This window comes from Salvelinus sp. IW2-2015, linkage group LG25 (assembly GCF_002910315.2).
Source record: "Salvelinus sp. IW2-2015 linkage group LG25, ASM291031v2, whole genome shotgun sequence".
Lineage (NCBI taxonomy): Eukaryota > Metazoa > Chordata > Actinopteri > Salmoniformes > Salmonidae > Salvelinus > Salvelinus sp. IW2-2015.
Window position 1 is genome coordinate 26,047,661 of NC_036865.1, and position 17,019 is coordinate 26,064,679.

The 17,019-nt window shown below is 45.1% G+C and overlaps 1 protein-coding gene across 1 annotated transcript in view; it reads left to right on the plus strand.

The window, feature by feature from the left end:
• LOC111951897 (transmembrane protein 150A-like) overlaps positions 1–17,019 on the plus strand; it is a 59,903-nt gene that overhangs the window by 15,249 nt on the left and 27,635 nt on the right. Inside the window, exons 3-4 of the mRNA XM_023970217.2 lie at positions 8,117–8,164; positions 9,095–9,181. Of these exons, the coding sequence (XP_023825985.1) occupies positions 8,117–8,164; positions 9,095–9,181 (135 nt within the window). The remainder of the gene's footprint in view (positions 1–8,116; positions 8,165–9,094; positions 9,182–17,019) is intronic.

A 17,019-nucleotide genomic window follows, 5' to 3' on the forward strand; every position in this document is an offset into this window, starting at 1 on the left:
CATTCAGTGAATCTTCTTCCAGCCACAAAAATGGCAACAATAGAGACGAAACAGATATACACAAAGCTAACGTTTTACTTCTTAACTATCAGCGAGCTATATGTGAATCACAGATATTTAGCTAACCGAATATAACAGGCAAAAATGACATAAAACTAATGCTATGCAAGGTAGATGTTAATTGTTTATACTTGCGTACTATTGTTTGTACAGATGAACGTGGTACCTTCAGGCGTTTGGAAATTGCTCCCAAGGATGAAACAGACTTGTGGGGGTCGACTTGGCTGATTTCTTTTGATTTTCCCACGATGTCAAGCAACGAGGCACTGAGTTTGAAGGTAGGCCTTGAAATACATCCACAGGTACACCTCCAATTGACTCAAATGATGTCAATTAGCCTATCAGAAGCTTGTAAAGCCATGATGTCATTTTCTGGAATTTTCCAAGCTGTTTAAAGGCACAGTCAACTTAGTGTATGTAAACTTCTGACCCACTGGAATTGTGATAGTGAAATAATCAGTCTGTAAACAATAGTTGGAAAAATTACTTGTGTCATGCACAAAGTAGATGTCCTAACCGACTTGCCAAACTATAGTTTGTTGACAAAGTTGTGGAGTGGTTGAAAAACGGGTTGTAATGACTCCAACCTAAGTGTATGTAAACCTACATCAACTGTAGGTAACAGTAGTAGCTAGCCAGTTAACTCTAGCCCTATTGACTTACAATGGGCTTGCGGTCTACGTACACTACAGTGGGTATTGTAGGCAGGTAAACATGCAATCCTCAAATGTTTTCTTGCCTAACATCATTATTTGGAAACGGTATATTGATGATATTTTTGTTCTATGGAGGGGTGATGCAAAACTGCTCCAGGCGTTCCATGCTTTTCTTAACTCCTGTTCTACGCATCTGAGATTTACTGTGCAATCTGATACACGTCAAATCAGTTTTCTTGATCTTCTGATTAGAGGTCGACCGATTATGATTTTTCACCGCCGATACTGATTTATTGGAGGACCAAAAAAGCTGATACCGATTAATCGGCCTATTATTTATATATTTATATATATATATATATATATATATATTTGTAATAATAATAATGACAATTACAACAATACTGAATGAACAATGAACACTTATTATAACCTTATATAATACATCAGTAAAATCAATTTAGCCTCAAATAAATAATGAAACATGTTCAATTTAGTTTAAATGATGCAAAAACAGTGTTGGAGAAGAAAGTAAAAGTGCAATATGTGCCATGTAAAAAAAGCTAACGTTTAAGTTCCTTGCTCAGAACATGAGAACATGTTAAAACTGGTGGTTCCTTTAAACATGAGTCTTCAATATTCCCAGGTAAGATGTTTTAGGTTCAATTCAACTAAATTGAACATAGGACTATTTCTCTATACCATTTGTATTTCATATACCTTTGACTATTGGATGTTATAATAGGTACTTTATTTCCAGCCTAATCTCAGGAGATGATAGGCTTGAAGTCATAAACAGCGCAATACTTGAAGCATTGTGAAGAACTGCTGGCAAATGCAGGAAAGTGCTGTTTGAATGAATGCTTACGAGCCTGCTGCTCCTTACCACCGCTCAGACTGTTCTATCAAATCATAGACTTAATTATAATATAATAACACACAGAAATATGAGTCTTAGTTTCCGGATTTGACCATATTAATGACCTATCATTTCGAAAACAAAACTTTTATTCTTTCAGTGAAATACGGAACCGTTCTGTATTTCATCTAACGGGTGGCATCCATAAGTCTAAATATTGTTGTTACATTGCACAACCTTCAATGTAATGTCATTATTATGTAAAATTCTGGCGTATTAGTTTGCAACGAGCCAGGCGGCCCAAACTGTTGCATATACCCTGACTCTGCGTGCAATGAACGCAAGAGAAGTGACACAATTTCCCTAGTTAATTATGCCTGCTGACATAAAWTTTTTWAAACTAAATATGCAGGTTTAAAAATACACTGCTCAAAAAAATAAAGGGAACACTAAAATAACACATCCTAGATCTGAATGAATGAAATATTCTTATTAAATACTTTTTTCTTTACATAGTTGAATGTGCTGACAACAAAATCACACAAATTATCAATGGAAATCAAATTTATCAACCCATGGAGGTCTGGATTTGGAGTCACACTCAAAATTAAAGTGGAAAACCACACTACAGGCTGATCCAACTTTGATGTAATGTCCTTAAAACAAGTCAAAATGAGGCTCAGTAGTGTGTGTGGCCTCCACGTGCCTGTATGACCTCCCTACAACGCCTGGGTATGCTCCTGATGAGGTGGCGGATGGTCTCCTGAGGATCTCCTCCCAGACCTGGACTAAAGCATCCGCAACTCCTGGACAGTCTGTGCAACGTGGCGTTGGTGGATGGAGCGAGACATGATGTCCCAGATGTGCTCAATTGGATTCAGGTCTGGGGAACGGGCGTGCCAGTCCATAGCATCAATGCTTCCTCTTGCAGGAACTGCTGACACACTCCAGCACATGAGGTCTAGCATTGTCTTGCATTAGGAGGAACCCAGGCCAACCGCACCAGCATATGGTCTCACAAGGGTCTGAGGATCTCATCTCGGTACCTGAGCCACTTGTGTGGGTTGTAGACTCCGTCTCATGCTACCACTAGAGTGAAAGCACCGCCAGCATTCAAAGTGACCAAAACATCAGCCAGGAAGCATAGGAATTGAGAAGTGGTCTGTGGTCACCACCTGCAGAATCACTCCTTTATTGGGGGTGTCTTGCTAATTGCCTATAATTTCCACCTGTTGTCTATTCCATTTGCACACAGCAGTGTGACAATGTATTGTCAATCAGTGTTGCTTCCTAAGTGGACAGTTTGATTTCACAGAAGTGTGATTGACTTGGAGTTACATTGTGTTGTTTAAGTGTTCCCTTTATTTTTTTGAGTAGTGTATATACTTCTGTGTATTGATTTTAAGAAAGACATTGATGTTTATGGTTCGGTACATTCGTGCAACGATTGTGCTTTTTTTGCAAATGCGCTTTTGTTAAATCATCCCCCGTTTGGTGAAGTTGGCTGTCTTTGTTAGGAAGAAATGGTCTTCACACAGTTCGCAACGAGCCAGGCGGCCCAAACTGCTGCATATAACGCTACCCTGACTCTGTTGCACAGAACGCAAGTTCCCTAGTTAAACACAATTTCCCTAGTTAAAAGAAATTCATGTTAGCAGGCAATATTAACTAAATATGCAGGTTTATAAATATGTACTTGTGTATTGATTTTAAGAAAGACTTTGATGTTTATGGTTAGGTACACATTGGTGCAACGACAGTGCTTTTTTTCTCGAATGTGCTTGTTAACTTCTCTGGAATATGTGGGACGCACCTCAACAACAGCTAGTGAAATTGCAGGGCGCCAAATTCAAAACAACAGAAATCTCATAATTAAAATTCCTCAAACATACAAGTATTATACACCATTTTAAAGATACACTTCCTGTTAATCCAGCCACAGTGTCTGATTTCAAAAAGGCTTTACGGCGAAAGCACACCTTCCGCTTATGTTAAGTCAGCGCCTAGCCACAGAAAAACATACAGCCATTTTTCCAAAGAAGGAGAGGTGTCACAAAAGACAGAAATAGCGTTAACATTAATCMCTAACCTTTGATCTTCACCGGATGGCACTCCCAGGACTCCATGTTAGACAATAAATGTGTGTTTTGTTCGATAAAGTTAATCTTTATGTCCAAAAACCTAATTTGAAATTGGTGCGTTATATTCAGAAATGCATTGTCTCAAACAAACATCCGGTGAAAGTGCAGAGGGCCACATCAAATTACAGAAATACTCATCATAAACATTGATGAAAGATACAAGTGTTAAACACACAATTAAAGATACACTTCTCCTTAATGCAACCGCTGTGTCAGATTTCAAATAAGTTTTACGGTAAAAGCACACCATGCAATTATGTTAGTTCAGCGCCTAGACACAGAAAAACATACAGACATTTTCCAACCGAGGAGAGGTGTCACAACTCAGAAATAGTGTTATAAATATTCACTTACCTTTGATCTTCATCGGAAAGTACTCCCAGGATTCCCAGTTCCACCATAAATGTTCGATAAAGTCCATCATTTATGTCCAAATACCTCCTTTTTGTTCGCACGTTTAGTTCAGTAATCCAAATGCACAACGCGCGAGCACTAAGTCCAGACGAAAAGTCAAAAAAGTTACATTACAGTTCGTAGAAACATGTCAAACGATTGATTATATACATCTTTAGGATGTTTTTATCATAAATCTTCAATAATATTCCAACCGGACAATTCCTTTGTCTTTTGAAATGAAGGGGAAAGTAACTCRCTCTCACGGCTGCGCGTGAGACTTAGCTCATGGCATTCTGCCAGACACCTGGTTCAAACAGCTCTTATTCGCTCCCCCTTCATAGTAGAAGCCTGAAACAAGGTTCTAAAGACTGTTGACATCTAGTGGAAGCCTTAGGAAGTGCAATCTGACCCTATTTACACTGTATATTGGATAGACTTGAGAACCTACAAACCTCAGATTTCCCACTTCCTGGTTGAATTTTTTCTCAGGTTTTTGCCTGCCATATGAGTTATGTTATACTCAGACATCATTCAAACAGTTTTAGAAACTTCAAAGTGTTTTCTATCAAAATCTACTAATTATATGCATATTCTATCTTCTGGGCCTGAGTAGCAGGCAGTTTACTCTGGGCACCTTATTCATCCAAGCTACTCAATACTGTCACCCAGTCCCAAAGAAGTTAAATTGCCCGTTTGGCGAAGTAGGCTGTGATTCAATGATAAATTAACAGGCACCGCAGCGATTTATATGCAACGCAGTACAAGCTAGATAAACTAGTAATATCATCAACAATCTGTAGTTAACTAGTGATTATGTTAAGCTTGATTGTTTTTTATAAGATACGTTTAATGCTAGCTAGTACCTTACCTTGGCTCCTTGCTGCACTCGCATAACAGGTATTCAGCCTGCCACACAGTCTCCTCGTGGAGTGCAATGTAATTGGCCATGATCGGTGTCCAAAAATGCAGATTTACCAATTTTGTTATGGAAACTTGAAATCGGCCATTCCGATTAATCGGTCGACCTCTACTTCTGATCCTGTGTGAAGAAAATGTTCTATACGCTGATCTTTACAGGAAACCTACTGATCGTAACAGTTTGAGGGCTGATAGTTGTCACTCACTTCCCTTGAAAAACAGTTTGCCCTACAGCCAATTCTGTCGAATCAAAAGAATTTGCAAAAAACAGATTTCGACAGAAATATGACTGAGAAAGAAATTCAAGGAGAGGGGGTACAAAAATGGTCAGATTTAATACTGCTATTGAGAAAATTAAAAAACAAAACGCGAAATGACCTTTTTCAAGGTCAGTCTTGCAAAAAGAAGCGTTCTTGCGTTCTAACTACCCGCTATTCAAAGTGCTCTGAACAAATTAAGGGAATCGTTCACAAACTTTGGCACATTCTACGAGCCGATGATAGTATCGGTAATATGTTTATTTTGGACCTTCCCTTGGTCTAATTCTCGCGGGGCAGAAATCTCAGATCAATTGGTAAACTCTGATTTTACCACCCCAAGATATCCCTACACAGCGTCTATTTGCGGCCCTACTGGATGGAAACTACAAGTGTAATGGCTGTGCTCAATGCAATGGCACTTATAAATGTAGATCCTTCAAACACCCCCAAACAGGGAAACAGATCCCAATCAAAGGTGTTATCACATGCTCCACTAAGGCAGTTATTTATTTTATAACTTGTCCTTGTAGTAAAAATGATGTGATTTAAAACAAAACGCGAATTAAAAGTACGAATCTCGGAGCGTCGTAGCACCACTAGGTGCAAAAACTCGACTTACCCAGTTGCGGCACACTTTTTGGAAGAAAACCTCTCGATTTTGTCTCTATGTTATATTGGCATCGAACATGTCACCCTCCCTAGGAAAGGGGGTGACCTCTACAATTTATTGTTAAAACAAGATGCTGCCTGGATCTTTAATTTAAAGACTCTTGCTCCCTTCAGTCTCAACGTAGACTTTGATCTGAAGCCATTCTTGTGATTATTGTGATTGTGCCATTGTAAATGTTTGTAGGCTTATGTAGCCAAATTGTATCTATGATCTTACGCTATCCATTTGTTTTTTGTATGCTATTTTAATATATGAGAATTAACCAATGATATCAGGCCAGACCCCACCATGATTAGACACCTATGTCTTTTGACACTATAAACGAGTCACCCCGCAGTGTTTATCATTATACCCTGATGAAGACAGCTTATTAGGTTATTAAATTATTGCACTTGAGCTCCTAGAGTGTGAGGCTCTCCTTTTATTTTTTTAGTGTTCTACTCTGCTAGCCAGCACCTCGCCTAAATAGGTGTGTGTTTTTTTCGCCTCTAAAACATGCTAAAATGAACATAATTTAATAAATTCATACTATCATGAAATATTGTGTTCAAGAAACGTATGAGATGTGAATAGGCAACATTTAATTCCAAAGTCTGAGTTTATTTTCTCTCCCTTCAGTTCAAATAATGTCTGTAATTGATTTCATGAAATGTTGCGTAATTTTTACGTGATTGCGTCATATTTCTGTGCATACTTTCCGTTGAAGCTTTCTCCGATGCACGCTTCAAAATATGTACAAACGGAGTACGCATCTGAGAAGTGCCCTCCCATACATTGATTTGGACTCATACTCCGACCTTCCCCTGCTCGGAGCACCTTAGTATGCATTTTGAGAAAGACCCTGTGTGTTTGTGACAGCCTACACGGATGTCTGTCTCATCTACTGCATGGTGTTGTGCTTCGTCATTTTTCAATGACAATTACCCTTTATCAGAGTTTTGATTTTGTTGGGTGCATTATATTCTGGTGCACAATTTATTTTCTCTCTCCTCTCTCTCTCTCCCCTCTCTTTACCCCTTCTCTCACCCCTCTCATCTCTCCGGTCAGTGCCCCTCTGAGTGGGAGACCAAGCTGAATCAACCTGTTTCTGGGTTAGAACACACTGACCAGACTGGTCCTCCAGGAGTATACCCAGATTTCCTGATATTAGTCCAGTCCAGTGACCGATTTTTAGTCCAATTCAAGCAAACCAGAGTATCGATTGGAATTAGACGACACTTTGTGGTGATTTTGATCAGTTAGAATTGCTAGCTGATTTGTTATCAGGTGACCTGGTTTCCAGGGGCAAGTAGACAGGACTATCTCAGTGACAGGTTGTTGTGTGGTCTTATTGCTTGGTTTATTTGTTGTAACAGTGCAATGACAGCATAGATGGAGAGCATAGCCTACATTGAGAGAGCATACAACCAGTGACAACCTTTAAACTACATTGGATGTGATTTTCTCTCCCCCCCCCCCCCCCCACCGATTTTTAGCTGGTATTACAGGAATTTGAGAGCCGATCTAGGTTGTATATTCTACAGTGGACAGGTTGCTTGCCTCCCCTGGATTTCTCCACCTGAATTTGTAAAATATTCTGGGAATTCTTACGACTTAAAAAATGCCTCCCTATCATAACACTCTGAAAGCAATGCATTTTACCGCTAGAGCATTCTCACATAATGGTCATGTTTCATATAACCTACATTTTACCTCTCTTCTATTGTGTGAACCTCTGCCCTGTGGTTGGAAACCTTAGTCTTTCACCCCCTGTTCTCCCCGGTTCAACCACAAAACCAACAGTGATGGTTATTGTTCCTGTTTCCTCTGTTTGTTCATGACTCACTGGTTCCGACTGTATTTCTCTTTTTACTGTTTCTAAGAATAGAGGCCACTGGGAAAACGAGTATTAAACATGTTAGATATCAACTATTCCCTGACTCACTTTTGCCATTCCAAGTTATATGAATGGCTGTGAGTTCATAAGCCTCATGCTTCAAGTAGTTAAATGTTCAAGTTGCAGTTGTGTGGTCCAGATTGAAGACCATGGTTAGTTGATGAGGTGTGTTGCATCCTGTCTTTGTATTATCCTAACCATTACTCCTTTACCTGATCAATGTTGTCTATATTAGTGTCTATATTATGCGTAGGCTAACCCTTTTCTTTACCTGTCACAGGTACGTCATGGCCCTGTACAACCAGCACGTCTGCCCTGTGGATAACTGGTACGTAGCTAAATCATTCATGTTAATAGCTTTTTTTTAAATATTTTTTTTTAACTAGGCAAGTCAGTTAAGAACAAATTCTTATTTACAATGACGGCCTAGGAACAGTGGGTAACAGTGGGTAACTGCCTTGTTCAGGGGCAGAACGACATATTTTTACCTTGTCAGCTCGTGGGTTTGATCTAGCAACCTTTGGGTTACTAGCCCAACGCTCTAATCACTAGGCTACTTGACGCCCCTCTAGGCTAGCTAGCTGTGTAGTTTATTCATGTTAATAACTAGTTATCAACCACTTGTATCACTGCTACATAGCATGAAACCTATACATGGTATAATACTTGCCTGCATACGTCAAACCACTCTCACAACAAGGAGTCTCTTTTGGCTCTCCTGCTCTCCTCTAACTCACTCATCTCTGTATCAGCTATGATAAGCTGCCTGTTAGCTGCCTGTAATCATGATACATTTTTTGTAAGAAAATACTAAAATCACCAAGAATTTGTTTAATTTAGGAAACCTGTTTCCGAGCAAAAAAAAGATGTGATCATGTCTCAATTTAATCAAGGTATTCAAACTCTTTTTGGAGTTAGTTGTGGTCAATTTGCAATGCACAAATTATTATAATTATGTTCCGGCCCCCCGACTATCTGCTCCGACAAGAATCGGCCCGCAGCTGAATTTAGTTGCCTACCCCTGCCACGCTGAGTGTGTGTGGGGTTGTCAAAACACTTTTTTAATGCAACTTACAGACTAGTATTTCCATAATAGGGCTGTTGCAATAGTGAAACTTAGTCTYCTATTATGCACTACTAGACTGTTTCAAGTTACAAGGGCTGCTTGACATGACTTTTAAAACCTTGTCCTCATCAAAGCATCCCTCTCTTCCCTGTGTCTGTCTCTGTGTGTGTGTGTGTTTGTACACGCGCACAGGTTATATAACCAGTCGTGTGACAAGGAGCTGTACCTACAGAGTGGACCAACGTTGTGCTGTACTCTAGACAATGTTCCACTCATCAGGTCAGTCTGATCTTTCTCTCTCTCTACCAATTTCAATATAAGGGGCTTTATTGGCATGGGGAACATATGTTTACCTTGCCAAAGCAAGAGAAATAGATAATAAACAATAGAAAATTAACAGTAAACATTACACTTACAAAAGTTCCAAAAGAATAAAGACATTTCAAATGTCATATGTCTATATACTGTGTTGTAATGATGTACAAAAAGGAAAATAAATATACATAAATATAGGTTGTATTTTTTTGTTCTTCGCTGGTTTCCTTTTTCTTGTGGCAACAGGTCACATCTTGCTGCTGTGATGGCACACTGTGGCATTTCACACAATAGATATGGGAGTTTATCAAGATTGGAATTGGTCTGCGTAATCTGAGGGAAATATGTCCCTAATATGGTCATACGTTTGGCCGTAGGTCAGGAAGTGCAGCTCAGTTTCCCCCTCATTTTGTGGGCAGTGTGCACATAGCCTGTCTTCTCTTGCGAGCCAGGTCTGCCTTCTGCAGCCTTTCTCAATACCAAGGCTATGTTCACTGAGTCTGTACATAGTCAAAGATTTCCTTAATTTTGGGTCASTCACAGTGATCAGATATTCTGCCACTGTGTACTCTCTGTTTTGGGCCAAATAGCATTCTAGTTTGCYCTGTTTTTTTGGTTAATTCTTTCCAATGTGTCAAGTAATTATCTTTTTGTTTTCTCATTTAAAATGTTTTATTTCACTTTTATTTAACCAGTTAGGCTAGTTGAGAACAAGTTCTCATTTACAACTGCGACCTGGCCAAGATAAAGCAAAGCACTGCGACACAAACAACAACACAGTTACCCATRGAATAAACAAGTGTACAGTCAATAACACAATAGGGGGGGAAAAGAAAGTATATATACAGTGTGTGCAAATGGCGTGAGGAGGTAAGGCAATAAATAGGCCATAGTAGCGAAGTAATTACAATTTAACAAATTAACACTGGAGTGATAGATGAGCAGATGATGATGTGCAAGTAGAAATACTGGTGACCAAAAGAGCAGAAAAGTAAATAAAAACAATATGGGGATGAGGTAGGTAGATTGAATGGGCTGTTTACAGATGGGCTATGTACAGCTGCAGCGATAGGTTAGCTGTTCTGATAGCTGATGTTTAAAGTTAGTGAGCGAAATGTAAGTCTCCAGCTTCAGCGATTAAAAAAAAAAAAAAAGAAGTGTTTTATTTTTAATTTTTTATATTTTTTTGCAATTCGTTCCAGTCATTGGCAGCACAGAACTGGAAGGAAAGGCGGCCAAAGGTGGTGTTGGCTTTGGGGATGACCAGTGAGATATACCTGCTGGAGCGCGTGCTACGGGTGGGTGTTGTTATCATGACCAGTGAGCTAAGGCGGAGCTTTACCTAGCATAGACTTATAGATAACCTGGAGCCAGTGGGTCTGGCGACGAATATGTAGCGAGGGCCAGCCGACTAGAGCATACAGGTCGCAGTGGTGGGTGGTATATGGGGCTTTGGTGACAAAACGGATGGCACTGTGATAGGCTGCATCCAGTTTGCTGAGTAGAGTATTGGAAGCTATTTTGTAAATAACATCGCCGTAGTCGGATCAGTAGGATAGTTAGTTTTAAGAGGGTATGTTTGGCGGCGTGAGTGAAGGATGCTTTGTTGCCAAAAATAGGAAGCCGATTCTAGATTTCATTTTGGATTGGAGATGTTTAATATGAGTCTGGAGGGAGAGTTTACAGTCTTGCCAGACACCTAGGTAGTTGTCCACATATTCTAAGTCAGAACCGTCCAGAGTAGTGATGCATGTGCGGGCAGCGAAMGGTTGAAAAGCATGCATTAGGTTTTACCAGCGTTTAAGAGCAGTTGGAGKCCACGGATGGAGTGTTGTATGGCATTGAAGCTCGTTTGGAGATTAGTTAAGTGTCCAAAGAAGGGCCAGATGATTTGGTTGGTTATGTTTCACTATATTGGATCACTCCAATATATTGGTATCACTCCACAGCGGAGGGATACATCCGAGGTGAGGATTTAGATTTACTCCCCTGTACACCAGTGTCTCGGCTGGGGTCCACCGCCATATATAGACCACATGGCCACGACACACACTTTCATTTTCTCGGCGGTACAAACTTTCTGAAGTGTGCTTGGTAAGTCACTGGTAAGTGTAATATCTTGCGTGGAAGTATACTCACTGGCTATTTGCAGCCTGTGTCTTATGCCCATGGTTTGTCGTGCTTGTGTTTGGTTAGCGTTACACTATGACTCTGTGTGCATCCTTTAATATATTGGTGGCTCTTGCTGCCACAAACTGTATTTACCTTACACAACTTGTCTACTGGCTTGTTCTGTGTGTGTTGTGAATTGCTTAACATGCTGTCTCTGCTAATTACCCTACAAGGTTTTTTCCCCCCTGTTTTTCCAAGTTTTTTTKCAGAGGTACTGTGTAATTTATCCCTCACCGGGTTCCTATTCCTCCAAGCGGGTCACGACATAAGCTCTCCCAGGGTGTCGGACCCCTGCTCCGTGACCTTGATGGCTTGGCTGAGCTTATGGCTTCCTTTTGTGACAGGTGTGATGGTGGCATCCCCCCTGGAGATCTGCATACCTTATGTATGCGCTGCCTGGGTTTGAGCCACGTGGAGAGGGCGGTGGAGCACCCTACTGGATGCCTGTTTTGTGTGGTGTTCTCAGAACGCCTAAAGCTGGCGCAATTGGAGGCCATGCGGGAGTGGGTCGGCCAGTCTCGGGCTCAGGCTGGGGACGAGCTTCCTCCCTCTACTGGGCCCAGTACCCCTCCCAGGAAGTGTGGCCGGAGCCACCGCAGGCAGAGCCCATCTGCTGCCATTCCTGGACGGTGGCAGGAGTCGGACTGCTGGGATCACCTTGAACGAGAGGGCGGGCTCATGCCCTGCATTAGAAGGTTGATAGCTTCGATGGCAACAACAGCTGTTCCCTGTTGGCCAGTGATAGGCTGTTCCTGGGGGACGATGCTGGAACTGTTCACCACCGTGAGCGGGGCTACCAGGCTGACAGGCCATCAGAAGCTGGCGGTGGGGCTTCATCGCCCCCAGCGGCTCGAGGCTATGAGGGGCCTACTCACTTGGGTAGCCATTGCAGTGGACATAACTGGTGGACAGTGATGACTCTCCATCTGTCCCCATGTCTGCTTAGTTCCGCGAGGCCTTGCAGGAGAGCTGGGCCTCTGCCAGGGGGCGCTTCTGACTCACATCAGAGACTGGACCATGGAGTTATGTGGCGGGCTCCGGGATTACCCGACCATGGACACCATGATAGCTGCCATGGTCCTCCCGGACCAGGAGATTATAGGGMGGAACCTGCGACTGAAGCCAGGACCACCAGAGTCTTTGATGCGGACTTGTAAGCCACATATGGGTCCCTCTGCTCTCTTGGCCACCTTACCAACGCGGCCATGCTGCTGCAGGCCTACCTGCAGACTCTGTTGCCCCGGCTGCAGGGGGGCACAGAGGAGCTCCTCCGAGAAGCGGTGGAGATGYCTCRCCTGCTTTCCCTGCTCCAGAGTTGTGGCCCGCTCCAACGGATGGGCCATGGCGCAGGTGGTTACCTCCTGGCGCCATCTCTGGCTGGTCCAATCCCGTCTGCCAGCTGCTCTCCAGAGCACATTTGTCACTCTCCCCATCACCCCAGGGCTGACCTTTGGCACAGGGGTTAATGACATTCTGGAGCATACCGATAATGTTCGGGGGACCTGGAGACCCTGAGACGGTTCATGCCACCTCCTCAGGCCCCGGGTCCAAGGCAGACGGACCATCGCCACCCACCTGCACCCGAACGACGGTGGGGTCCCTCCTGCCCCATCGCCTCGTGCAGAGGAACGACAGCAGGGAGGGGCACAGYGTGCGGTGGAACAACCTGTCAACAGCCATAGGGACGTGCCTGGGGGACCAAGGCGTTCGAGGCGCCAAAGAAAAGGCGGGCCCCGGCAGGACCCCTGACACACCCTTCCCCGGCCTCGGCCGCTTCTCCTGGTCTCAGAGGGCAAAGTGGGAGGAGTGTGTGGAGTCCCCATGGGTGTTGTCCACAATGCTCGAGGGGTACCGACTCCAATTACGGTGCCGGCCCCCGTCCTTCAGGGGCCTTCGTGTCACCACAGTGGCCGACCCCCTGAAGAAAACCCTGCGGCTGGAGATCTCCTCACTCCTGGACAAGGGTGCCATCCGCAGGATCGAGAGTTCAGAACTCCTAGGTGGGTTCTGAGGGTTTCGACTGATTTTGGACCTCTGCAAACTCAATGGGTACTTAAAGGTACAGAGGTTCCACATGCTGTCTCCAGGCTGCGTATTAAAGGCTGTGTCCAGGGACCAGTGGTTTGTGACACTGGACCTGAGGGATGCATATTTCCATGTTCCTGTTCACCCAGCTCATTGGCAGTACCTCCGATTCGCTTAAGGGAGGTCTTACRAATTCATGGGTCTTCCCTTCGGCCTCTCCTTGGCACCCCGCACTTTCACAAAGTGCATGGACACTGTCCTGRCACCTCTAACATCCCGAGGGTTGTTGATCCTCAATTACCTGGACGATTGGCTGACTTGTGCCCCAACCAGGACCCAGGTCCTGTCAGACAGAGACATGTTCCTGATCCACATTACTGTAAACGACAAGAAGAGTCGTCTGACGCCAACCCAGAGCGTGGCCTTCATTGGCATGGAACTGGACTCTGTCCTCATGAGAGCACGCCTGCCCACCAGAAGGGTTCAGGCGATCTTATCTTGCCCCGACCACTTAAGGCAGGGGGGATGGTATCTGTCCTAACCTGCCAATGCCTGTTGGGCTTGCTGACGGCGGCCTCGTTGTTGATTTCCCCTGGGCCTGCTCCATCTCTGGCCTCTTCAACGGTGGTTCAACTCCCACCGGCTGCACCGAAGTGCACCGCCAGCTGTGGGTGACCGCACAGTGCCTATGGGCATTGTTGAGGTGGCGCTGTCACTCCTTTCTCTCAGGTGGGGTGGAGATGCTGAGGATGTGCCGCCGGGAGCTGGTCAGCACAGACGCCTCCCAGATCGGCTGGGGGGGTGTGACCAAGGGCAGGTTGGCCAGCGGCTGTTGGTTACTCCCTTGGAGCGGCAGGCACATCAATAGACTAGAGCTCTGAGCTGTACTATTGGCCCTGCAGTCGTTCCTCCCACATCTGAAGGGAAGACATGTCCTGGTGAGAACGGACAACACCACAGTGGTGGCTTACATCAACCATTGGGTGGACTGAGGTCACATCGACTCCATCTTATGGCACGGGAGCTCCTTCTCTGGGCTCAGGGACGTATAGCATCTCTACGCGCAGCACACGTGCCCGGCATCCTGAATGTGGCAGCGGATATGCTCTCGAGGGAGGGCCCGCCACCTTGGGACTGGAKTCTACATCCCCAGGTGGTGCAGCACCTGTGGGACAAGTTCGGGAGGTCGCAGGTGGACCTGTTTGCCTCCCTGGACAATGCGCTCTGCCCCTTGTGGAGCCACCAGGGCCTCTGGGCTTGGATGCTTTGGCTCACAATTGGCCCGGGCTGAAGCTTTACGCATTTCCCCCTTTTCCCCTGATCCAGGCTGTGCTGGACAGGACCAGGTTGGCAGAGCATCGTCTGCTTCTGGTTGCCCCATACTGGCCCAGACCACCCTGGTTCAGCCTTCTCCTTTCGCTGTTGTCTGGGACACCTTGGTAACTTCCCCTGAGACCGGACCTGCTGTCTCAGGCCGGGGGAACTCTGTGGCATCCGAGGCCGCACCGCCTCAGTCTATGGGCTTGGCCACTGAACGGCACCAATGGTCCATGTTAGGACTACAGGAGGGTGTAATGAACACCATGCAGAACTCAATGGCGCCCCGGCTACAACCGTGGCATACCAGTTGCACTGGTGGTTGTTCTGCWCATGATGCACTGGTATTGAGGTTGTGCCCGAGTCATGCGGGGTGCAGTATGTCCTCCAATACCTGCAGTCTCACTTGGATGAGGGCTTGACAGCCTCTACACTGAGAGGGTATTTGGCTGCTTTATCTGCCTGCCATGTGGGGTGRATGGACAGGCCAGTGGGGCGCCATCCCTTGGTCTCCAGGTTTATGAAGGGGGTTYGTCTCCTGCGTCCAGCTAGGACCCACTCAATGGCGAGCTGKGATGTGGTCTTTGGCAAAGCTGCCTTTCGAAACGTTGGAGTCTACCTCCCTGAAACACCTCTCAGTGAAGGTGGCTTTCTTGGTAGCGATTACTTCCATGAAGAGGGTGGGTGAGTTCCTCATGCTCTTTCAGTAAGTTCTGAGTGCTACCGGATAGACCCCGGGGGGAGGAGTATATCTCGCGCCCCAACCCTTCATTCCTCCCGAAGGTTCTGTCTGACAGGCATGTGAACATCCCTTTTATCCTGTTTCTTTACGACCCCCCCCCCCCCCCCGGCAGTGGTGGGAGTCTGGGCCTCCTCCCGGCATTGTGCCCTGTGAGGGCACTGGCTGCCTATGTGGAGCAGACACGGTCAGTGAGAACAACAGACCAGCTCTTTGTCTGCTATGGTGAGAGAGTCCTGGGGGCTGGGCTATCAAAGCAGAGRCTCTCACTGGATCGTGGAAACGATTACGACAGCATACCGCCTGGTTGGCAGGCCAGTGCTGGGATCTGTGGTGGCCCATTCAACACGAGGTGTGACTGCGTCCTGGGCTCTACTGAGAGGAGTGCCTCTCGCTGATATCTGTGCTGCGGCCAGCTGGGCTTCCTCTTGCACCTTTGCTTGGTACTATCGAGTAAATGTGGCACCTCTCTCTGCGGTTTKTTCAGCGGTCCTGTGCGTCGCCTCCCCTTCCGGGGACTGTGCCAGGACCTCCCCTTCCACATTGCCGGCCCCTGCATCTCGGTCCCGCGGTGGGACTTCGCCTCTTGCTGGCTAGGTCCCTCTAGCCCTGACTAATCTGGTATGGGTATACCAATATATTGGAGTGATCCAATATAGTGAAACATAACAAAGGTTTAGTATGTAACCACAGTTATGTGAGCTATTTGGATCAATCCTCGACGGTGCTAGAGGCACCTCAAAAATGATGTAGAGAACGGGGTCCGCCCCTATATATAGGGGCGGACCCCAGCCGTGACACAGGTGTTCACGGGAGTAAATCTGTAAATCCTCACCTCTGATGTATCCCTCCGCCGCAGAGTGATACCAATATATTGGAGTGATCCAAATAGCTCACATAACCGTGGTTACAAAGGTAACCTTCGGTCAAATTGTGTTGCTTTCCTGGGGCTCTGTGGGGTCTGTTTGTTTGTTTGACAGAGCCCCGGGACCAGCTTGCTTAGGGGGCTCTTCTCCAGGTCCAGCTCTCTGTAGGTGATGACTTTGTTTTGGAAGGTTTGGGAAAAGCTTCCTTTTAGGTGGTTGTAGAATTAACGGCTCTTTTATGCATTTTGATATTTAGCAGGTATCGGCCTAATTCTACTCAGCATGCATTATTTGGTGTTTTACGAAGGATATTTCTCCTGAATTCTGCATGCAGAGTCTCAATTTTGTGAATTCTTGGATGGTGTGCGGATCCCAGACCTCACAACCATAAAGAGCAATGGGTTCTTTAACTGATTCAAGCATTTTTAGCTCTAAGGCAATGGTGTCTAGATGGAATTTGTATTCGTATTCCTGGGAACTGGACCTTTTTTGGAACACGTTCTTTTTTTGTCTTACTGAGATTTACTGTCATAGCCCAGATCTGACAGAATCTGTGCAGAACATCTATGTGTTACTGTAGGCCCTACTTGGTTGGGGACAGAAGCACCAGATCATCAGCAAACAGACATTTGACTTCAAATTCTAGTAGGTTGAGGCCTGGTGCTGCAGACTGTTCTAGTGCC